The 25,037-nt window shown below is 40.5% G+C and overlaps 1 protein-coding gene across 1 annotated transcript; it reads right to left on the bottom strand.

The window, feature by feature from the left end:
* Positions 1-16,671: 16,671 nt before the first annotated feature.
* On the bottom strand, positions 16,672-19,770 carry hmx2 (H6 family homeobox 2). The gene is made up of 2 exons (XM_074646171.1): positions 19,476-19,770; positions 16,672-18,187 (listed from the first exon to the last, which is right to left on the bottom strand). Exons 1-2 carry the CDS (start codon positions 19,768-19,770, stop codon positions 17,631-17,633), a joined length of 852 nt encoding a protein of 283 aa, XP_074502272.1. The 3' UTR covers positions 16,672-17,630.
* Between the last annotated feature and the right edge of the window lie 5,267 nt (positions 19,771-25,037).

Here is a 25,037-nt window from a genome sequence, read left to right on the forward strand (position 1 = left end):
ACAAAAAAATATATATCATTAAAAAGTGGAATATCTTGGTATCAAAAGCAACAGAGCAAATTGTTAGTGTTAGTGGTAGTAATAACCTACCAATCATTCCAGTATAGTGAGTAATTCTAGATAAAAAAAAAAAAAATGACATGAGATTATTTAAAAAAATGCAGAAATGTGCACAAATAATACTGTAACATGGCCTTTATAATAACATCCATCTCTTTAAATATTTAACAGCTGAGTATACGGCTTCAGTATACTCCTGGCTGCTCGTTGTTATTTCCAGCTTAGACGCTGTCAAAACATTGCTGCTGCTGCTTTGTGTGTGTGTCAAATGTATTTTTTAAAATGGACAAAACAATGTAGTGAAGGTCTCATGTTCAAACAAAGTTAGAGACTGGCACATTTATGAAATGACCTGTGGGTAATCAGTAAGTAAAATATGCTTAAGCCTGAGCCATCAGAAATGGACAAAAAAGCACTGATAAATTGCTGTGCTCATTGTGGATTCCACACTCAATTGTGGCATTTTCCAGGGTAAATGGAATTGTGCATTAAAGTCTGAATATGCCTGACTTTGGGGGGGGGGGAGCGATGCTTTTTATTCTCCCTCTTTCTCCCACAGATGTGGCCCGTAGAAGCCACGGTATTGCGGTGCTTTCAGGGAAAAGGCCATCTTTAGGACCTCTTGATCAATCTGTGACCTTTAAGTACATAGCCATCTCGTAAATAAGAGGGTGCGCTTACAGAGACTTCAAAAGCAAGGGGACCCGATAATTTCAAAATGGAGCGGAGTGGAGTGGCGCTGGTGGGGAGTCCATAAAAGCCTGCCTTGTTCTCTACACACCTCCTCTTTGCTCCACAACAGCCAGTTAGGGTTAATAGCTCACGGGAGAAAGGGGAAGAGAGAGAGAGAGAGAGAGGGGAGGAGGGATGGATGGAGGGAGAGAAAAACAGGTAATTACTGGTAATCATTGGTCGAGGAAGAGCTGATGATCACTACAGTATAACAGATTGTACTGTTCCCTGTTGAAAAACACTGAGGAGACCGGATGTGGCGCTGTCGGCAGGTAACGACTGGGAAATTAGTCGGTAACCTTAAACCCCCCTCGCAATCATAGAGAAACTCTCTTTCTCTCCTTTTCTCTCTTTCTCTCTCTCATTGAGAGGAGTTATATAAATCTCAATGTTCCACTCAATAAGTACAGTATAAGTAGGGACTATGGGTCCTTTATTATATTACAATCTTTTTTATTTAGATTGGACATCAAGTAGAGGCAAGTAGCTGTGGTTCAACAAGGAGGCAGGGTGATGCAAACAGAAATATCCGAGCGAGAGATGGAAGCACTTGGAGTTGTACCTCAGTCTTGATTTAGAGCTGAATTATTATTCATGAAACCCTTCTGTGTGATACCTGTCAAAAATGTCTGTTTAGTTAAGACAATTCAGTTCAGTCATATTCTAACTGTGTCCACTAGGCAATAAAAGCCCTGCAGTGAACTGTGATTATTTCTTTTTTTTAATCCCTACACTGCAGATTCCCCTGTAATTCGCCTGTCTGTCCAGCAACATTATCAATGTTCTGCTAAAACCGTGTAAGTTAAACACAGACGTACAACGTTAATTAAATGAAAGTGCATCTAACCATTTCGTAGAATGTGCCTCAACCTTTTCCAGAAATGACTGGGCATCGATTGCATCCGCTATTACTTTTTCAGTCCCTCACGATAATAGATGGGAGAATTGCATTGCAACGTAGATAAGCCAAGCAGCAGACCTGTGACCTTTGGTCACAAAAAAATAAGGGTGGTCAATTGATTAAAATATTTAATCGTGATTAATCACATGATTGTCCATGATTAATTGCGTATTTTTTTATCTATTCAAAATGTACCTTAAAGGGAGTTTTTAATACTCTTATCAACATGGGGGTGGAAAAATATGCTTGCTTTATGCAAATGTATGTGTATATTTATTATTGGAAATCAATTAACAACACAAACAGTAAACAATTATTGTCCAGAAACCCTCACAGGTACTGAATTTAGCATAAAAAAATATGCTCAAATCATAACATGTCAAAAATCAAGTGCATATCCTGATCATTTCCACCAAGTCAGAATGAAGCCAGTTTTTCAAAATGTACTCTAATCATATTTGCAGCTGTTAGAGTAGGTTTCAAATCTCTTCATGCAATTAAAATCATCAATGCAGCTGTATTGTATCTCTTCTATTTCAATGATTTCTTACACTCACATTCACAATGATGAGCTACTAGAAGTGTAGACTAAGAAGTAGAGCCAGTGTCACAGGAAGACTTATTGATTTGGAGCGGTGTCTTCCTTGGGCTCTGTGTGACTAGACAGTGGCCTCATCACGGTGGGAGTCTTTAGCGGATCAATCGGGAGCACTTGCGCTGCTTGTACCTGTTAGTAACTGATAAGACAACACTTCGGAGAACTGATAATGATTAGCTGAGGATAAACACAGCAAATCAACAGGAAAAATATGGAAGAGAATTAGCCTGGAGCATTGATTGTCCACTTGTTTTTACAACACAAAATAAAGCTGTGTTGCTATTTTGTTTAATAATTATTAATCCAATTATACATTGGTATATTTAACTCCAGACAAAGAATCACAATCACTGACAAGAACCTAAACCCTGGAGCTGAAAATCACATGGGGACATTTTCTTGGAACTGCGTGACAAGGTCTACTAAGTGGCCACGTTGTTGTGTCACTTAAGACTCATGAGATCATTGCCGTTTTCATCCGCATCCCATAATGGTGACACGGTGAGCCAACATCCTGATCCGGCCCCAGTTGAAAAGGGAGTCATGAGATCATTCAGTCTTGACCTAGATGCTGAAGAACATACCGGAGATGACCCTGCCAGAACATTTGAATGAAGACGACCTTTTATTGGTTGAATGTGTGGGGCATGAAATATGAATGAAGTCAATGAGGGAGTGACGCTTGAGGGCAGATGCCTCTTGTGTGTTGACATGTGACAGCGTTAACTGTTGTCATGGGAAGCCCATCACTTAAAAACAGGCCGGATCAAAATGTGCCGCTGGGAGTTAAAGCCTTCCGTCAGTGCTGCCAAACAATGCCGCGCCAATGGAGGTGTAATTCTCACTCTCTGTTTGTTTTCAAAATTACAGTATCAATAGCACATTGCCCACACCCATGCGGTGTCCTGTTTTTTTGAAGTCCTCCTTAGCCAATGCATCGTTTTTGTCGTGGCCATTCAAAAGGAATTACCAATAACACTGCTAATAATAAAAGGCTTGTAACGGATACACGAGGGGTTTGTCGTCTCGCTACAGTTTAATCTGGCCTGCAGGTACTCTGGCAGCGGAGGACAGGTAACGTGAGACTCAAAGATTCGCTGCATTAGTTCTGCTTAGCTAACCGTGAATGCTAATTGCAGGAAGAACAAACTACTACTCTCCCCTCCTTTTCCTCTCTCCTCCTCCTCCCCCGTTGGCCGGCAGTGGAGCCTGCTGAGAAGCACAGAGGGTGTCATACAGCTTTGCTCAGAGCAGGAACAAAGAAGGTTGTTCTGTAAGCGAGATTCAATATGTAGAGGGGAAAACACGGTTGAACATGCTGCCGTTGATTTCCCCCCATAGCCATCATGTCGGGCTATCATGGGCACTATGAAAGTACGCGGGCTGAGAGTTCATTCAACAGTCTAACTGTATACTAACTCTTAACCAAATCAGTGAAAATCTTCCCTTTTTTAAGCAACCCTGTCTCCAAGAAAATTACATTCCCATACAACTAGATTGCATTCTCAATTGCGTTTTGAGGGAAAAGTATTTTCTCCCGCGTTATGATCACACTTTTAAACAGTTTTAAAAAATAATGTTAAAGGCAGGGTGGGCAATCTGGAGAAACTAGCAACAGTACACTAGATTTTTACAAATGTTCCAGCCGAAAAACCGAGTCCAGTGTTGCGAACTCTTTTGCAATGAAAGTAGCTAGTAACATTAGCTGCTGACTAGCTCCAAAAGTCTCTAAATCTAGAGAGAAATTCACCAAGTCGGCAACACTGACAGTCCGTCGCTTCAAGTCTCTCTCCAAAGCCACTCCCCCAAAATTATCATTATGAACATAAACATATAATAATGAAGGCAAACGGTGAACATGACTATTGTTAGTACTAACAGTTGTCTAGCTAGCAGCTTGTGGAAGACTCTGGTGACGCACAATGAGTGCACAGGAAGAGTGCGTGCAGGCCGAGAGGTAGCCCATCCAATCATACAATTTGGGCCGAATGAAAGGATTGGATGGGTTTATTACAGTTCTGCGACAGCCACAGATACCAGATCTTTTTCTTTTTTTTTTTGTCAGAGCATTTGATTCAATGATTGCTGTCGGGATATATGAGAATTTCAACAAATAACAAAAAAAAATTTTAAATCCTTACCAACCCTGCTTTTAAAATTGTAAATTGAAACAAAACACAACAAATAACGCAACAAAACTACTTGATTAACATGATTAAAAATAAGTTAACATTGACTTTTCGTTTCACATGGGACACGAACAGCTGTCTCCTTGGCCAAAGTCCGGTATTTGTTGACCCGTTCACCGACCCTACCTCCTTCCTATGTGGAGATTCAGGAACTATCATTACAGATGAATTTGTGCTACGTCAAAGACAAATGTAATCTGCGACAAAATAGGTTTCCCTTGAAACGCAATTTACAATGCAGTTTCGTATCTGGGAACGTAATTTTTAGGAGACCAGGCTGTTTTAATGCATCAGTGTCATGCTGTATGTTTATTTCAGGGCTGTCAAATATAAATATTATATTATACCAATAATAATGGTGCTGGACCAGTAGAAGACCGCAATGAAAAACATAGAAGAATGTCCGCACACTGTAGCTACATCATATGAAACTAGAAAAACCGAAGGAATCCATTGGTACCAACCATGTAGTAATAACTTGTCACGAAGGAGGCTAAATATCGCTCCAAACTTGTGTTAAATTTTGACTTGACAAATCTCCCTTTAAGGCACATTTTGAACAGATGAAAAATGTGATTCATGTGCGATTAAATATTTTGTTTGATTGACAGCCCTAGTTTATTAGTCTCCTTTAAAGATGCAGCTTTTGAAAGCTATTATCCCACAAGGTGCTATTAGTATGTCCTCTCAAAGGCAGAACATATCTAAATGTTCAGGATTTCAGGTGTAATTTGACTATTTGACACTCAACAATTGTTATTGTGCAGATGTGATTGTCAGGAACAGAAATTTTAAAGTTCTGTTAGCTGAAATGTCAAAACCATCACCCAGCACTATTATATTGTGTGACCAAACAGCCTCTATTGCAAACACCTCTTTGAAATAACTATTACAGTTTGACCAAAGAGATCAGAGTGCAAAATCAAACCAATCACAAAAGTTCATAGCAGAGGGCCAAAATCTCAATTGAAAGAGCGTGCTCCATTCAGAGGAACCCGACCGTGACTCGCCTTTGTGAGAAAACAAGACAATAAAAGAAAGAGGGCGAAGAATGGAAGAGGTAAATCCAGTACTAATACTGATACTGATACTAATCTGTGGGCAAGGTCAAAGACCCGGTTACACACCAGAGGCTATAAAGGCTCAGAGGTGCTGGTCAGCCTGAGCCGCCAAAGCTGTGATCACTGTCTGAGCTTCTGACCTGGGCAAATGAGAGGCCACCACTACCCTAGTGGCAACCACTATCTCCTATCAGTCTTCTATCCAGACATCTATAGGCTACCTGCAGGCCCTCGGGCCAGAGCTATCATATAGCCACTGTACCGGGCACTCCTGTCTTTACCTTGCAGTGGAGATTTATTGTAATTAGAAGATTCCTTTACAAAAGCTTGGGATCAGCGTTTCTTCAAGGATCTCTGTGCGGTCCCATGGGGGACACCCTTTGATCCCGACCTTCGAACCCTTAGGGTTAAGCCTTCCCTTTGCAAATGAGTTTGACATGATGGGCCACTTCCTAATTGGCCAATTGCTCAGTGCCATTTCTGGGTCCTGCTGGTTTAACAAGTGTATGTTTTCCTTCCCACTCTTCGATGTCTTACCACATCAGCACTGACGGCTTTGAAGTGAGTCTTTTCCCCCAACACAGTCTCACGGCAGTTTGTGAAATAGTCACAAGTTTTAATGTATTTGATTCCTGTACACAAATTTCCCTTTTTTTTTGTGACGCTCAGCACGACTTTGAACGACATATTTTTCGGGCGTTTTCCTCCGATTGTCCAGCAACACGTAAAGCCCCTGTCAATTTCTGCTCCAGTCTTTTCAAAATAAAACTACTTAGTTAGGTTTAGGAAAAGATCATGGTTTGGGTTAAAATGACACCGGAAGTGGCGTAACTTAAGTACGGAAGTTACGTGACAAAAACAATTTAGTTAGGTTTAGGAAAAGATCGCAGTTTGGGTTAAAATAATATCGGAAGTGGCTTAACTTCAGTATGGAAGTTGCATGACAAAAACTACTTAGGTTTAGAAAAAGGTAGCGGTTTGGGTTCAAATAACTCCGGAAGTGGTTTAAGTTAAGTACGGAAGTTACGTGACAAATCAACTTTGACTCATGGTTTCACGTTGGGCATGAACACCAGTCTTCTGGGTTATAGTCCTGTGTTTTTTGACTCACCCATCAACCCTGACCTCCTCCCTACGCGGCATTTGCCGCTCTTTATACTTCCCAGCTCACAATTACGTGGATTACATACGAATTGATTTTGTGCTGACCATCAAGAAAAAAAATGTGAATTTCATGTCTATGTACACGAATCATAACACTAAATTCGTGACTTTTTCATGAACTGCTGTGCGACTGGGCTGTTTCCCAGCACAATATAGACTCATACGCTTTGCTATAGATGTCTACGGGGTCATTATGCCATGGAAAAGGTTCATATGGCACAGCCCTTACAAGATGTAAGTGCTATCTTAGATGAAAACCAACAGAAAATCCCATAAATGTGTACAATCTCAGCACTTAGGACTTTAAAATCAGTTTAAACCGGTGTTGTTTATGTATTCCATCGGGATTCCCGCATGTTTTCTCTTTTGTCTCTTTCATTCTGCCTCCCACTGTGTGTCAGCCTGATAACGCTGAAGGCTACAGTAGCTCTTAAACCATCAGAGACATCGGAGGAGAGGACTGGCGGTGTCGAGTCCTACCCTGCAGCATGTGGTTTGTAAGTTTCTGCCCCTCCCCACCTCCATCTTTTTCCCAATCAGATTAGTTTGTCTAATAGTGAGAGGAAAGGTTTCGGCCAGCGGGCCCTGCAGGCTTGGAAGAACAGGTGGCCATGTGCTGAAATGGTTTTTCCTGCATTGATCTGCAAAAGCGATGTGGCAGTCTGCATCCGTGCTAGACTCCTAGATCACAAACATCTGAAGGTTAGCTCAGCTATATACAACTTTACAGACAACACTTCAAATATTGTAGTGTAATGTATTTGGTAACTGTCATTCTGCAACAGGATTAATAGTTCATCCTGTTCCCTTACATCTCAACTACAGTTAAGTTCAACAGTTACCTGTATTGTGAGACATCTTTCGGATCTACCTGCAGACCGTTACTCACAGATGGATTACCCAGTGACCTTTCCCGATGACCTCTGTAGCGTTTGTTCACCTGCAGGACCATGGGAATTCCCCCCATGCCAGAATACCTCCTCCCCAGTACACCGAGAACGTGCCTCACCAGCCGCCTCGCGCCAAGACGGATTGTTTAGGGGTGCCGAATTAGTCAGGTCAGGGAATCCTCGGCCTCGGGCCCGGCTAATTACTTTCTAATGTGACGACGATTCTTTTGAAGAGCTGTTTTCTCGCTGACCCAATCCCTTTAAAAGCATCTTGGGGGTGCAAAAGGGGGCCGAGAGGGAGTGCGCTGTGGCAGGCCACACCAGGGCCAGAGGGGGGGCTCAGATTACACTCTGCCTGCCGTGATGCATTGTTGGTGGGACGCCTAGGCTCCAGTGCTCCCCCTCCTCCTCCCCAACCACCACCACCTCCATCCTCCTCCTCCTCTCAGCACTGCCCCTGCTAGAGAGGCTGCCACAGAGCCTTGCAGAAACTCTGACACCAGTCCAGAGGATGCACTCTGCACATGAAACCCTACACTCAACTAATGGTTACAAATGTGTTTTCAAAGAAATCCCAGGTCTCCCTTATAAACCATAGACTCACACTGCTGGATGGGCATATATGTATACACACACACACACACACACACACACACACTCATTGTGGGCACATTGGCATACACAATTGGGGACAATCGGTGTTGCTGAACTGGGAGATTTATAAAGGACTGCATGGATGATGAGATATGAGGTTCTTATTTTACTCCTTTGGGAGACGAGTGAAAAACCAAACACTTTATATTTGATCCGATGTCAGGTTGTTTAATTTTTACCACCAACATTACAATTTACTACTATGACAACAAAACTATGGCTGTCAAAGTTCACGCGATAATAACGCGTTAATGCAAATTAATTTTAACTGCACTAATTTCTTTGATGCAATAACGCAATCGATCTTTCGGAGGTTGTAGCTGGCTCAGTTTTAAAGCTAGATGAAGATACTGGTATCATATGAAACTAGAAATCTGAAGGAATCCACTGGTACCAACCATGTCATAGCTTGTCGCGAAGGAGGCTAAATAACGCTCCAAACTTGCGCTAAATTTTTGTAAGGAAAAACGTTCATGGCCATTTTCAAAGGAGTCCCTTGACCTCTGACCTCAAGATATGTGAATGAAAATGGGTTCTGTGGGTACCCACGAGTCTCCCCTTTACAGATGATAATCACATGCAGTTTTGGGCAAGTCATAGTCAAGTCAACACACTGACAGCTGTTGTTGCCTGTTGGGCAAATATTTTAATCAACTGACATTCCTAATTATTTTCATTGTTGATTAATCTGTTGATTATTTTCTTGAATAATCAATTAGTTGTTTGGACTATAAAATGTCAGAATGTTGATCACTGCTTCCCAAAGCCCAAGACGACGTCCTCAAATGTCGTGTTTCTGCCACAACTCAAAGATATTCAGTTCACTGTCATAGAGTAAAGAAACCAGAAAATATTCACATTTAAGAAACTGGATAAAAAACAGATAATAAAAAAAAATGTGAGATTAATTTTTATGATTAATCACAATTAACTATGGACAATCATGTGATCAATTGTGATTAAATATTTTAATTGATTGACAGCCCTAAATAAAACATATCAAAAAATCGCTTTTAGAAATTGCAGGTGGCTTGCGGCTTTGACTGACACATCACACGGATTTTAGCGACCCTTTGCTTTCTTTCTCTCATTCCCTCAAAGAGACTGTATTCCCTTCCAGGGGAGTGATCCCTAATTAGCTGTCAGGTGATAGTGTGCTACTCTCATTGTGCTCCCTGCTGCTGTGCTGCAGGCTATGTGGTCAGCAGTCAGTCTCAGACTGAAGTGACAGATCATCTCTCTATACACCAGACCCCTGCAGCTGAAAGAGACCACTTGGTCCGTACAAAGAGATCCCAACTCTCCATATTAAGAAGAACTCGATATCAAGTCTCATAACAAACACATCACTGACCCAGCAAAGGCGAGAGGATCACTTGAGAATATGTCCATGCTCTCGCTAATAAAAACAAAAGCAAGTGATGTTTGCCTCCCACCAATAGATGACTGATGACTGGATTTGGATCTGAATTATTTAGTGGCCCTTTGTGTTTGTCAGTTAGTTCAATGTAGGTGATTTTAATGGAGGATAGATACTTCTTATATCATGTTCCAACATTCAGTGAAACTGACAAAAGCTTTTGGAAAATCCCAATCATATTTTGCCATATAAGTGCGAAAAATCCTTTCCTGTATTTCCCAATAAAAGCCATATCTTCTAACTTCACAGGATATGGCAGACAGGTAATTCCTGATACAAAAGATATGATTTCTTCCTGTCTGTCTGTTAGTTTCACTGCAGGTCTCCTCCAGACAGTTCCAGTATCCACCCAGGCAGCAGAGGGACCTTGTTTGAAGGTCATGTCAGCACCGGGGCGTAAACGTTAGACCTTTTTGTGGTCAGGGTAAATGTACAAGGCCGCCCTGCTGGAGCACTCCTTCCCTCTCTTTAATCGGCGCATAACAGGCCCTTGTAGAGCCAAACTGTCTGCGACACATCAGCACTTAGAAATAAAAACCCCTCAGCCAACCCTGCGACGGCTGCGGTTTGAGTACGGCAGCTGGATCATTTCAGAGGGACAACACAGACAGCTCTGCTGGCAGACGGGAAACAGGAAATCCATTCTAAGATTGACTACACATCATTTCTGCATTTTGAAATCTTCCAATTTTAACTTCTAAATGTTAAATAGTTATTTGTTGATTACACATAAGATTACAAAAAATAAAGATTTGCTGGTCTCCAATGAAAATGATGGAGCTGCTCCACTGACTTTGTTGACACAGTGGCACTGCAGGTGTATTTTATGGCACAATAAATTAACCTAATTTTTCCCGAAATTACATTATAGTTTTAGCTCTCTGATTTTAAGACTGTCTTTAAAATTAACCATAAGAATTAGGGCTGTCAAAGTTAATGCAATAATAAAGCATTAACGCAAATTTGTTTTAACGCCACTGATTTCTTTAACGCAACTTGCGCTTTTTAGGTCGTAGCAGGCGCAGTTAAAGCTAGAGTGAATATACTGGTATTATATGAAATTAGATAAACCAAAGGAATCCATTGGTACCAACCATGTCATAAAAGCTTGTTGCGAAGGAGGTTAAATAACACTCCAAACTTACACTAAATTTTGGCGAGGAAAACTGTCATGGCCATTTTCAAAGGGGTCCCTTGACCTCTGACCTCAAGATATGTGAATGAAAATAGGTTCTATGGGTACCCACGAGTCTCCCCTTTACAGACATGCCCACTTGACACTGACACACTGACAGCTGTTGTTGCCTGTTGGGCTTGAGATTGCCATGTTATGATTTGAGCATATTTTTTATGCTAAATGCAGAACCTGTGAGGGTTTCTGGACAATATTTGTCATTGTTTTGTCTTGTTATTGATTTCCAATAATGAATATATACATACATTTGCAAAGACCAAGCATATTTGCCCACTCCCATGTTGATAAGAGCATTAAATGCTTGACAAATCTCCCTTTAAGGTACATTTTGAAAAGATAAAAAAATGTGCAATTAAATATTTTAATCAATTGATAATCTTAATAATAATATAGAATTTAAGATTAAGGAGCTGTTTTATAAATCTGTAGATGTTTTTGTTGCTCTGTGATCTGGAATACATGCCCTAATCATTTTAAAACTGCTCCTTTTGACATTTTTTTCTTAATGCTCCAACATTCAGCTCCCTTAACATTCGCTGTTTACTCTGTAAATAAACAGTCTGCAAAGTTAATAAGACAAAACACAGAATATACAGCCATCTCTCTGTCAGCGAAGCCAATGATTTGAAGGAGCCGAGAAAGCAAACTTAACAGTTCTAATGCTCCAGCCGAGAAACTTAATTTACCAATTTGCAGGAAGACAAGATGGCAGGAAACAAGCCAATTTGCCACGTGTGCAGCGCACAACAAACCCCAGCCTCGCTGCTCGGGCCTCATGAGAGGTAATTACCCCTAAAAAAGAATGCCATGCTGTATTAAGATGTTGCCGCATCAAAACGAGGGAGACAGCCTCATTACAAGCAATTATGAGGGAATTAGAAACATCATTTAACTAAACGAGCAAATAATGTCCAGGATATTGAAGAAGCTGCCTGCACTTCTGCCGACCGCTGCAAGTCCCATTACAAAAATTGTAGGTCTTTAATAGAATAATGACATGCTTTATCTTCCCTGCCTCTCTCTGAGAGGGTCTTGGAGCAGAGGGGAGGGCCGAGGGAGGGGGAGGATGTGAAAACAACTGTTGCAGAGCTCTCTGTCCTCAGTGTGGTCTCACTCTTGAGTGTGTAGCATAAGGACTTCAAGATAATCCCCCTATTATCCTTACAAATACAAAATGGAGAGTGGAGAATTGTATCTCACATCCATTATTGTGTCAAAGGTAATGCTAATGGACTTATCTCTGGCGTAATAGCCGAGTTCTCTCCACGTACTGTAGCCCGTAATAGTTTGATGCATAGAATGGCACTTCAGAAACAGGCAGTTCGAGAAATGGTCGGTAATTTAACAATGAAGCGTAATGCGTTTTGCCATAAAAGCCCTAATGCTGATTTTTGGTTAAATATTGTTCTCGGGAAGTTCAAATAATAGATCTGCTTGTATTTAACTTTGAGTTCTAGACATCTCAAAATATGTCGAGACTTTAAGCAGATAGATTTTAAGACTCAAATGACTGAATTAAAAACTATTTTTTAGGGCTGTCAAAGTTAACGTGATAATAACATGTTAACACAAATTTGTTTTAACGCCATTGATTTCTGTAAGGCATTAACACAACTTGCGATTTTTTAGGTTGTAGCGGGCTCTGTTTTAAAAGGAAGAGTGAAGAGTGAAGGCATCATATGAAACTACAAAACCTAAGGAATCCATTGGTACCTTCTTGCGAAGGATGCTAAATAATGCTCCAAACTTGCCATTTTCAAAGGGGTAATGGGGAGATTTAAAAAGGACTGCATGGATGTTGAGATATGAGATACTTATTTTTCTCCTGTGGGACACAAGAAAGAAAAATCAAACACTTGAACCCTGTACCAATGTCAGGTTGTTTGATTTTTTCCATCAACATTACATTTTACTACAATTTCACGCGATAATAAAGCGCAAATTCATTTTAATGCTACTAATTTTTTTAACACATTAACCCAATTGATCATACAGAGGTTGTGGCGGGCTCGGTTTTAAAGCCAGAGTGAAGATACTGGCATCATATGAAACTAGAAAAACCTAAGGAATACTACATACTAACTTGTCGCGAAGGAGGCTAAATAACTCTCCAAACTTTGCTAAATTTTGGCGGCAAAAAACTGCCATGTCCATTTCAAAGGTGTCCCTTGACCTCTGACCTCAAGATATGTGAATGAAAATGGGTTCTATGGGTACCCACGAGTCTCCCCTTTACAGACATGCCCACTTTATGATAATCACATGCAGTTCGGGGCAAGTCATAGTCAAGTCAGCACACTGACACACTGACAGCTGTTGTTGGGCTTCGGTTTGCCATGTTTGATGCATGATTTGAGCTTTTTTTTTTTTTTTTTACAATAAATGCAGTATTTATTTGTCATTGTTTTGTGTGTTAATTGATTTCCAGTTGTAAATATATACATACATTTGCATAACGCAGCATATTGACCCACTCCCATGTTGATAAGAGTATTAAATACTTGACAAATCTTACATTTTAACAGATACAAAATGTGTGATTAATTTGCGATTAATCGCGATTAAATATTTTAATCGATTGACAGCACTACTATTTTTCTTTAAAAAATAGTTTTCATGCCTGTTTCAGTAACCTAATCATTTCCAATGTATGATTTTACCATATGTCTGCTTCGCCTACTTCAGCAGCATATGCCTCTCCTGTTAAGGACAAGGGAGGGGTCGGGGGGAGGAGGGGGGGGGACAAACACAATTTCCCTTCAGCTCCTTCATTTCCAGTTGATATAAAACAGAATCATGAAATATCACTTCTGGTCCGAGCTCTCCTTTTTAACCATTAACCCATAAACACAGAAGCTGGTTAAAGCCAGCGGATGACAGGGGGCCTGCCTCAAAAACCTTGTTACGCTCCCCTCAAATTCATTTATGGAGCAAACAGGTCTTGAGAGTTGTCTGGCTTAATGCATTGCGATCGCTTTTAAAACTCTTGCAGACCCGAGGCTCTGCGTCTGCTCGCGGTGTTACACTTCATAACCTTCCCCCGCTCTAATGTGAAGCCACACATAGCCCTCTTTAAATCAAATGGCTGTAAATATGTTAGGTAGTTGAAAAGCCTCCGTCCACATAAATGATGAAGGGATGGGGAGAAAAAAAGAGTTCAAATATTAGAACATTATAAATAAAAAGTAATGTTGTTGCAGCCTGTTTAATTTAATGGGGTCTCTATTAAGTTAGTTTTGATCATTTTATCTCAAGATGTAAAAGAGGTGATATCCGGAGGTTTTAGTATAATTCATTATGATCCTGTAAATATGCTCTAAAAACTATCCTCAGAATCAATTTGCCCGGTGCTCTCTGTCTCTGCCTCCCTCTCTCCACACTGTGTGTAGCCCACAGTTTCCATTACTCCCATCATAAATTATCCCTCCGAGTGAATTACACTTGCTTTTCACCTTACCAGGCAGGTTTGATGAATCCTAAGGCACAACACATCATCTCAACAAATCTTCATCACCGTGCCAGTCGCTGTCTCTTTGCAGTTTAAACCACTTCAAATCATTTTCATTGCCCCGCTATTAAAATTTGTAATTCACACCTGCCATTGCGGTGATACATAGTTACATCGAACCCCCCTTTCTCTCCTGCTCCAGCCCGTTCCTCTCTTTCACTTATTCTCTCCTTTTGCTCGCCGTCGCATCCCCCTGCACATCTCTCTCTCTTCCCCCCCGTCTTGTAAATCAAACAACCGAAGGTGACAGGTCATGCAGATTTCCCACAAGTCAGTGGGGTGCAAACATCCATCCAAAAGAGCGGCGCGTCGCCGTCACACCTGATGACATAATGACCACTTGGAAACTAATAAACAGCTTCATTCAACCAAAGCTATTGCTCCTTTTCATAAGCTCCCTCTCTCTATCTCTCTTTTCTCTCCCTCTCCTATCTGTCACAAATTCATCTCCCCCCCCCCGCAAGCCTCACCTCTTCGCTGGTGCCGGAGTTACCCATAAATCACTGCTGTTGTCTAACGCTATCCATTTTCCCAGAAACACAGGGCGGCTGTTGCAGAAATTGGGTCAGGCATAATCTGCAGGGCAGCAGAGCCTGGCTAGTCGTGATTCTGCTAGGTAATGTAGCCATTAGCACGCAGTGAGAGATCGGTGGGATGGGTAGAAGGGGTTGGCTGGGTGGTGGTGGTGCTGGTGGTGATGCTGGTGTGGGTGGGGGTCCCTGGTACATGATGTGACACCCAAGAAAAGCTGGCAAATGACATAGTTTTATCGCTCCATATCAACCATGAGCCATTTGTGTGTGTGTGTGTGTGTGTGTGTGTGTGTGTGTGTGTGTGTGTGTGTGTGTGTGTGTGTGTGTGTGTGTGTGTGTGTGTGTGTGTGTGTGAGAGTGTGTTCTAGGGAGTGAGTGATTCTCATCAGGCTTGTGTTTAGTATTGAATTGTGATGAAACAGTAAATTGACAATGTGAGCCGGACCTCTTGAAAATCTGGTGTCTGATTTAACAATATATGGCATTCAAAGTGTAACTGAAAAACTGGCATGGCCATTTTCAAATGGGTCCCTTTGACCTCTGACCTCAAGATATGTGAATGAAAATGGGTTCTCTGGGTACCCACAAGTCTCCCCTTTACAGACATGCCCACTTTATGATAATCACATGCAGTTTGGGGCAAGTCATAGTCAAGTCAGCACACTGACAGCTGTTGTTGCCTGTTGGACTGCAGTTTGCCATGTTTGATGCATGATTTGAGTTTTTTGTTTTTTTTTACAATAAATGCAGTATTTATTTGTCATTGTTTTGTATGTTAATTGATTTCCAATTGTAAATATATGCATGCATTTGCATAAAGCAGCATATTTACCCACTCCCATGTTGATAAGAGTATTAAATACTTGAAAAATCTCCCTTTAAGCTACATTTTAACAGATAAAAAATGTGTGATTAATTTGCGATTACTAGTAACTGGGCTATTATTTAGTAACTGGGCAAACGGAGAAAAGAGAAACAGCTTTGATTAATGACGGCAAGAGTGTTGAACTTTCGACAATATGCCTCTTTATTATGTTTCCCCTTTCGAGGCCTGATGCTAGAGAGCCACAGGGGGCAGACTTCAGATGAGAGAAGATCTGGCCCAGAGGCATGATTTGGCCCGTGATGGTGTGCACCTTCTTCTCCACCCTACAATGCGCTTCTTCTAACTTCTTATTTACCTCTATGTATTTCCTTTACAAAATCAGCATGCTCAGGTCATACAGTACACCTCTCGATTTGCAGCAGTGGTTGTGCAGTGTTTATAAATTGAAAATAAATCTAAAAGTATGGCTTTCAAGTCTTTGCATCATGAACTGCAATTCTAGACACAGCTTGATATTTTATTCTGCTTAATTTACTTAGGAATCGAACAAATATGGTTTGGGCAATATATCGATATAATAGTGATATCGTGATATGAGACTATCGTAGGTATCGAATATCGTGATATGGCATAAATGTTGTCTTTTCCTGCTTTTAAATGCTACATTACAGTAAAGTGATGTAATTTTCTGAACTTGCCAGCTATTCCATTATTTTCCTTTACCCACTTAGTCATTATGTCATATTTAAATATTTTTTAAAGCACCATTGATCAACCCTACAATATCGTCGTATTCGGTATTCAGTCAAAAAGTCTTGATAATTGATTTTTCTCCATATCGCCCAGCCCCTATATGGAAGCTACAGTGTTAGCCTGCAGAATAATATAACACATTACATTTCACACTGCATCCCTGCACAGCTGCAATTATAATGCACCTGTCAAGATGCTCACAACTTAATATTTGATGTAATAATAGGAGGTATAAGGTAGGACATGTGAGCCAACAGCCATGTAAACTATGGTACAAACAGTAAGTCATATATGTTAATTAACACCAGTGTCTTCATTTTTTTTACCTTATGGTTAAAGCAGGGGTTCTTAGTTTAAAAAAAAAAATAACCCTCCAGGTGATAATTACTGCAGCTCTACAACCAAAATTCACCTTTAATTTCTGATTATATCACGAGCCTTTAACATATAGAGACTACAACACTGGTTATCACAATAGAACGTTTCGTGTTCACATTAGTTTGGACGCTCGAGGGACAAGAAGTGTCAACACAGCTATACCTTAACATTAACCTTGTTTGCAGTTGCTTTAAGTGTTTGCCTTCTGTGTTAAAAAAAAAATCTAACTGTGTCAATAGTTACAAATGTAAGTACAAAAAAATAAAAATAAAACCAAACAAGTCCAATTTTCACTGAAATAGAAAATTTATTGAATGAGAAGGTTATTATTGAAGGTCTATAATTACAATAGAAACAATGATATTTTTCCTTTTAAATGGAATAATTGTTTTTTTTTCCTGTCAGGTGAAATAAAATTGCAATATATGTGAGAAACCAATTATGAATAAAAAAAAATTGTGGATTTTTTTTTTCTTGATATGAATGTTAAACTCAAAATTATTTCATCAGTTAAAAGAAAGATAATAAAAAAAAGAAATAAAAGTACAAAAATGATTGTAATTAATTATACACATGGTGTATTTTATACATTTAGGGGAATTGCTTTCATGTGACAGTTGCTGCATAATAGCAATTTCCTCAACAAATAAAGTGATACAATTAATAATATACAGGGGGGGTTATGTGGAGACACTTATTATAAGGATGTATTGTTTTTGTAAATGCTGCAATCTTTTTTAGTGGTTGGACATACAGAGTCAGAGTCAATCAGTACTCGATCTTGTTGTACAGGTTGTATAAAGGTAACCCTGGCAGGCTGCTCCCTGGGTAATAGAGAGGTGTTGGGAAGGCGATGGACCGAGGAACCGGAACGCGCAGTAAGGAGTTATCTCTGAAAACCAGCGGCATGCCCACTAGTGTCTGTGCGGAGGCGTGGGCCATGTTGGCCGCCTCCAGCTCGGCCGATAGCTGCCGTTTCCATTTGTTCCTCCTGTTCTGAAACCACGTCTTGACCTGAGTCTCCGTCAGCTGCAGGCTGGACGCTAAGCAGGCGCGCTCCGAGCTGCTCAGGTAGCGCTTCATGTCGAAGGTGGACTCCAGCTGGTACACCTGGCTCCGGGAGAAAACCGTGCGCGTCTTCTTCTTGGAGGAGTTGTTGCCCTGCTTGTCCGCGCCGTCCGTGTGTCTCTCCTCGGACAGCGGGGACATCTGATGGCACGGTCTCTTGTCCTGCTCCTCCTTGTAATCCTGCAGCAGCGGCAGGTGCACCGGCCGCCGAGCCAGCAGCGCGTCATTAGCGGACAGGAGTCCTTTATTGGCGGGACCTGGAGGAGGAGAACGAGGAGGTGGTGTGAATATGACACATCTAGAATAAATTTAGAATATTTACTGTATTCTAAAAGAATTTTCTAAAAAGAATATTCTAAAAGAATACAGTAAATATTATTGACGAATATCAACACTAAGGTATAAAAACTAAAAAAATAGTAATCAGCTCCATTTGGTCAGTTTCTTATATTCCAACAGAGCTGACCGCGTCTCGATCATTATATATCACAGGAGGACACTTTGTGTTTAGTGAGATTTTTGGCCACGTGTTTCAGGTTTTTTTTCTTATTTTACTTCAGGCTGTACAAAACAAAACATAAGACTATAGTGAATATGACATACTCAGTTTGAAAGTTCAAGTGTGAACTCTGACTTTTCTTAATCGGCTGTTGACTTTTTTTTTTTTTTTAAATAAACAATTCGGGCACGATTACGCACGGTGCGTAAAAGTAAGTTATTAATAATAATAATAAAAAAACTGCTCTATTTAACGCTCAATTGGCGACGTGTAGTGCAGCAGCCATTTTCAGAAACATGTTTCATCAATTAGCAGGCTCAATTAAATTTAAAACGAGAGGAACAGACAGGAGGGCTAATTATTCGACCCTTCCTCTCTTCCTCTGCTGCTGCTGCTGTGATGATATAGTCTGCTGCTGCTGCTGCTGCACACAGCGAACAAGTGGAAATGGATGAGCTGCACGAGAGTGTGACAGTCACAAACACGAGCTAATAATGAAATGTGAGCTCAAGTGCAAACAAAAACAGATAGCCTGGTTATTTAAAAAATAAATAAATAAAAAAGGAGCTAATAAGAAGGCCTACTGCCATGCCATTTTATATAGTAAACACATAATATAATAAATGTGCGTAATATTATTTAAATTATTTTGTGAGATACTTAAATATTTGGATATAATATGCACTATCTGCCTTTAAACATGCACTATCTGCAACCATCTTGGACTCAAACCACTGGCGCACTTTACTTTACACTATACATCCTATATATTACTTTATAGACTGCACATATGTACATACTACATTTATTTATTGCACATACTACATTTATTTATTGACGGACTGCACACACTATGTTCACCCATTCACTCTGTATCTTTTAAATCTCTATTATTGTTTTTATAATTTTTTGTATACCTATATACCTCTCCTGTGTTTCACTCTGTTTGCTGATGTTGCTGCTTTGGACACCTGAATTTCCCTCCGGGGATAAATAAAGGTTCATCTTATCTTATCTTTTCTGTAATAACAATAGATATTGCTCACCTAAACAGAAGTTGTGTGCTTGGTGCTGTCTGCATGGCTCTCCGTGGCCGGTGTCGGAGCAGAAGCAGTCCGCTGAGTCCTCTCCGCCGCTGCACTCCTCCTCGGAGGACACCGACAGAGAGCGCCTCCGCGGCGGCGGCAGCGGCAGCGGCAGAAGCGGTCCTTTCTTCTTGGAGAGCTCTTTCTTCCCGGAGCGCTGCGCATCGGACGCTGTGGTGCCCAAAATCGACTGGATGGTGAAGCTTGAAATCGGGCCCGACGAGCACTTGCTCCCGCTGTCTTCTGCGCTACTCATTCTCGCTTCATAACAGTAATTGAAGTCTCGCCTTGAATCTGTCTTGTCCTCTCTTTGTATTCCGTTATTGGTGCGTAGAAATTACGAAAGAAGCTTTTGTCTTCTGTTTTTTCTCTCTCTCTCTCTCTCTCTCTCTCTCTCTTAATTGTGGAGTTTTAACATTGAAGGAGTTGAAGGTGTTTTTTCTAGAGCTCGGTGAACATGAGTGTATTGCTGGTCCTCCTCCTCACGCTGTGGATCAGAGGCAGCTTCATTTGCATGTAGGTAAGCTCCTCCTGGGCCAATGGCAGCCTCCCACACAAGCCCGGACATTTCAAACTCCTGTCAAGGTTTTTTGAGACGGGATGAGAAGAGCGAGGACCAGGGCAGTGTTCATTACTGCATTCACAGTTTGTTTGTTTTTAATTATAATTTTATTTTTATTTTTTTATCAAAACAAATGCAATATGTGTTGCAATATGCTATTGTTCTGAGTAAATTAAAACTTGTTTATGAATTTTAAAAAAAATGTTGCACTAAATTGCCATGTGTCATATCTTCAGAAAATATGTTGAAATATGTGAAAATATAATTTTAAAAATCAACCTTTTGCAATATCTGCATTCAGCAGTTTTTTTTAAATTATAATTTTATTACATTATTTTTATCAAAACAAATGCAATATGTCTTGCAATATGCTATTGTTATGAGTAAATTAAAACTTTTATGAATTTAAAAAAAAAATGTTGCACTAAATTGCCATGTATCATATCTTCAGACAATATGTTGAAAAAATAATTTTAAAAATCAACTTTATTTTTTTTTGCAATATCTTTCCTTTAGTGTGCGCAATGTGTCTTAAATATGCCTCATTTAAAAACACAGATTAAAAAAAAAAAAATTAAAAAAAATCTGGTTATGCAACCTGTACAACCAGGAAACGGCTCAGTCAACTGAGGATGACCTCATGCACGTTTTTTTGTCGATCATCCTCTATGCATGCTAAATCGGCTGATTGGGTGATGGTAACTAACACGCATACATACAGCCTTATATAGTTGGAACTATAACACAGAGAGGCCTAACTCATTTTTTCCCCCTGAAAATAATAAACTCATTCCGCGTCCATTATCAGCGATTAAGAATTAATTTGATCATTACTGAGCTAATCTGCCTCGTGATGACCGCGCGTGGAGTAGAGGCCGGCTAATTGATTGACTAATTGATTGGAGGTGGTGGGGGCTGAGTGCGCGCACGCGTGTGTGTCGTGGAGAGAAGGGGGGGCGCGCGCCTCCCACCACCACCCATGCTCTATCTGTGTGTGTGTGTGTGTGTGTGTGTCTGTGGGACAGCTGCGGGGCTCGAGCTTGGCCACATTATCCCTCTTTGACTGCTCTGTAAGGGAGCCCCAGACACATTACAAATGGTCAGCTTTAATCATCGTGTCAGCAACCTTCCCGGTAGCCACACACACACACACAACCGGGTATTCGGTGTTATAAAGACGGGCTGGATGGAAAGGAAGAAGATGCTGATGATGATGTTGACAGCAGATTCTGCTCCTCATCATCATCATCACACAGAAGCATCTGGATCCGCGCGTAAATATCGTCAATACGGCAGCTGCTGAACGATCTGAACTAAACGCTTTGGCACGGGAGGCTTTATATATGAAGGGTGGGGGGGGGGTAAATATATGAGGGCAGTCTGGGTTGGATGCTGGATTTATGGTGGTTACACATAAGGCGTGAAATCTGCAATGACAGTTAAATGGGTTTATTTTATATGCCGCTCTTTTCAAACAAAGACCTGTTTTTGTCAGCTGGAGCCTCCTGCGTCACTTTCAGACGACTTTGGCAAAGTGAGATGAGTTCATCACATGAGATAGTTGGACATATAACAGGCTGGCACGGAATGTATTACGCGCGCTGTTTTCTTTTATTTCAAGAGTCCGAGCAGTGTATATTATTAGTATCCATGTGAATGAGAATAATTAAAAGAAACACAAAAGAACAAGATGAAATACAATATGATTAGGATGAGTTGGAAAGGACTGTAATAGAGAGACACCATAGAGACACATCTGGACTAGAGACGCATCTGGACTGGAGAGACACCAATGAGACACACATCTATGAAATGTCCATCCCTTACTCATGTTTCTGCGTTTATCTCTCTAACCACTGACGCACTTTACACTTACTTTACACTATACATCCTATATACCACTTTATAGACTGCACATAAGCACATATTACATTTATTTATTGCACATACTACATTTATTTATTGACGGACTGTACACACTATGTTCAGCCATTCACTCTGTATCTTTTATATCTCTATTATTATTTTTATAATTTTTGTATACCTTTACCTCTCCTGTGTTTCACTCTGTTTGCTGATGTTGCTGCTTTGACACCTGAATTTCCCTCCGGGGATTAATAAAAGTTCATCTTATCTTATCTTATCTTATCTTTTTTCAAGGCCCCCAAAACTGCAAATGGAGCAAGTTTGGTGCTCTATCACAGTGATATGGCCGCCCTACTATACACACTGCAATAACAGAACAAGATCTTTGAGAGAGAGAGAGGGCGAGAGAGAGAGAGAAGGTCTGAGAAAGAAGACAGATGAAGTTATGAGGCGCTTTGATCCGGGGAATCAAGCTTCGATAAATATTAAACAAAGACCCCTTTACACGTGTGTATTATGATATATGGCGTGTCCAAGTCTAGAATAAGGAAATTACCTAGAGAAAATGATATCAATAAATTTTCTAAGTATAAACGTTGATTACGTTTCGATTTTCATTCAAGAAAGCTGGGCCTGCTCTTTTTTCAGGAGGCGCACATTTGTGTGCGAGAGAGAGAGAGACTGTGTGTGTGTGTGTGTGTGTGTGTCTGTGTGAGAGAGAGAGAGAGAGAGAGAGAGACTGTGTGTGTGTGATTGTGTATCTGTGAGAGAGAGAGTTGTAAACGCAGAGCGCACGAGCCCTGGAGGTGTACAATTTATGTAATCTGAGTGTGGAAATGAACTGGGTAATTTATTGGAAAACACAAAGTCAGGAAGATTGGATCAGTACAGCCTATCCACGGGCTCCTATCCATCAAGTTCCAATTAACAACCTAACCATTGAGTTTTAATGGCTTTCCAATCTACTGCCCTGATAGACTCATCAATTCCTCGGGGAGAAATTAAGAAAATCGACCGCCCCTCGGCGTTCCGGGTGTCATTCTTCACAGCAACTATATGTCAAATTAAAAACACAATTAAAATTTAAACTGTTCCAATCAGACGGTGCCCTGCAACCTATGTTTCACTTAATAGAACTTTGATGAAAATCTGATGCGGCGCATTCAATCAGCAAAGCAAAATGGGAGGGATGGGTTTAAAACAAGGTTTACTCCTCTCTTCAAGGAAAAAGTGTCAAAAGTGTTGTTGAAACAAGCTTTTAACGCGTCAGATCACTTGTGTGTTTGATTATGGAAAGTAGTTTGGATGCGTTTGTTGACGCATAGGAGGGAATTAAAATGTGTTATTTTGGATTCCAACTCTTTTCTTTATGATAATATTTCTTATGTTTGAGCAATCCAAGTGCAGTATTGTGTTGTTTATTATCAGGCAGATTGAATCTTAAAACTATCCTAAAACTATGAAGCTGTCAATTGTTTGTCTGCTTGCACACTATGAGGGAATTAAAATGTGTTGTTGGTGTTTAAATTAAAGGGACCGTGCAGATGTGTAGTTTCTCTGCAGGTGTCAGAGTCCAGGTGGGTACTATATACTGTCACCTGATAGAAGTCTGGAGGTGAATCTCAGATTAAAAAAGTGCAAAGAAATGTTAAAACCTTTATTTAAATCAAGTATTTTATCCTGGCGATTGTTTGTTATTGGTATTTATTACTGATTATTGATCGTTTGTTGACGCATAGGATCAGAGTGAGAGGTGGAACTTTTACGCACACATTTACCTTTTGGGCCCATTTTTTGCTGAAGGGAGCCAGAGGGTGTTTGTTGTTTGATAAGATTTGTTAAAGAAACTGACAACGTTATAGGGTGAGGATTAATCTTATATATATTCCATTGAAATGTCACTGATACACATGATTTCCTGTCTTGTTATAGGGAACCTCTGCCAACACCTCAAGGACCTCTCTGGAGACCTCATTTCATGAACCATTGCCAGACATGGTTCTGCCATGACAGAGACAATGTTGGTTCTCTAAATAAATGCTTTAAAGGTCCCATATTATAAAAAAAGGAGATTTTCATGTTTTTTTTTATTATAAAGCAGGCTTAAGTCCTATATAAATACTGTGAAAGTATAGAAACGCTCAATCCACAGGGGAATACACACAGCCCATATTCAGAAACTGAGCTTTTGAAACAAGCTGTCAGGATTTCTGCCCATTTGTGATGTCACGAATATACAATATTTAGACACTTGACATCATTTTAAACTTAAACATTCTAAATGTGTCCCAGATTATTCCTGGTTGCAGTGTATGTGAATGACATCAGCTGACAGGAAGTACACATGGACCCAAGCTGTTGCCTAGTAACGCAATTCTGTTGCAATTCCGTTGAAATGCACCAAAACGGAGCGTTTCAGCCAGAGGGTAAATACAGGCATATTCAGGCTGACAGTATGAGGAAAATAAAGTTTTTTTTTAACATTACAGCACGTGAACATGTTCTAGTAGAAACACAAATTACAAGTATGAACCTGAAAATGAGCATGATATGGGACCTTTAATCTGTGCGTGCAGCCTTTAAATCCCACTATAACTAACTTTAATAGTCCAACACACACATGTGAGCAGATGCCAGTGGCCACAGAGAAGAAGCGTTACGCAAGGTGGTCGGGCCACTTGTGTGTCTCCAAACTGCATGGCACTAAAACCTCTGCTAGGGCTTAACATTATCCCACTCAAGCTCTCCATTTTAATGTAATACACCGAGCTTCAGTCCGTCACGTCCGTTTGCCCCCGTTGCTTGCAAAATGTACTTTATCTGATTCTGGCCCCACTCCCTTTTTACATGCAGATGTCGCACAAATGGAAATTATCGAGTGGTAATTTTTTCAATTTATGCGCGCAAAATCAAGGTCACCCACAAGCTGAGCTGCGTAAACGTTGCTCTCTCGCTTGACGCAATATGATGCAGACGTTTGCGGATCGATATGTGCCAGAGGAATAATGCCATAGTAATCTATTAATTTGCGGTAATGGGGGGGCTCAACGCGGTAGGTGCGCGTCAATACTCGGGTGATCTGACGATATTTGAAT

This window comes from Sebastes fasciatus, chromosome 9 (assembly GCF_043250625.1).
Source record: "Sebastes fasciatus isolate fSebFas1 chromosome 9, fSebFas1.pri, whole genome shotgun sequence".
Classification (NCBI taxonomy): domain Eukaryota; kingdom Metazoa; phylum Chordata; class Actinopteri; order Perciformes; family Sebastidae; genus Sebastes; species Sebastes fasciatus.

Excerpts from the sequence above, each read along its gene's own strand:
- hmx2 (XM_074646171.1), bottom strand. The coding sequence starts at position 19,770 with ATGAGTAGCGCAGAAGACAGCGGGAGCAAGTGCTCGTCGGGCCCGATT. Across the intron at positions 18,188-19,475 it reads AGCACACAACTTCTGTTTAG|GTCCCGCCAATAAAGGACTC; the intron begins GTGAGCAATATC and ends CTCCTCCTCCAG.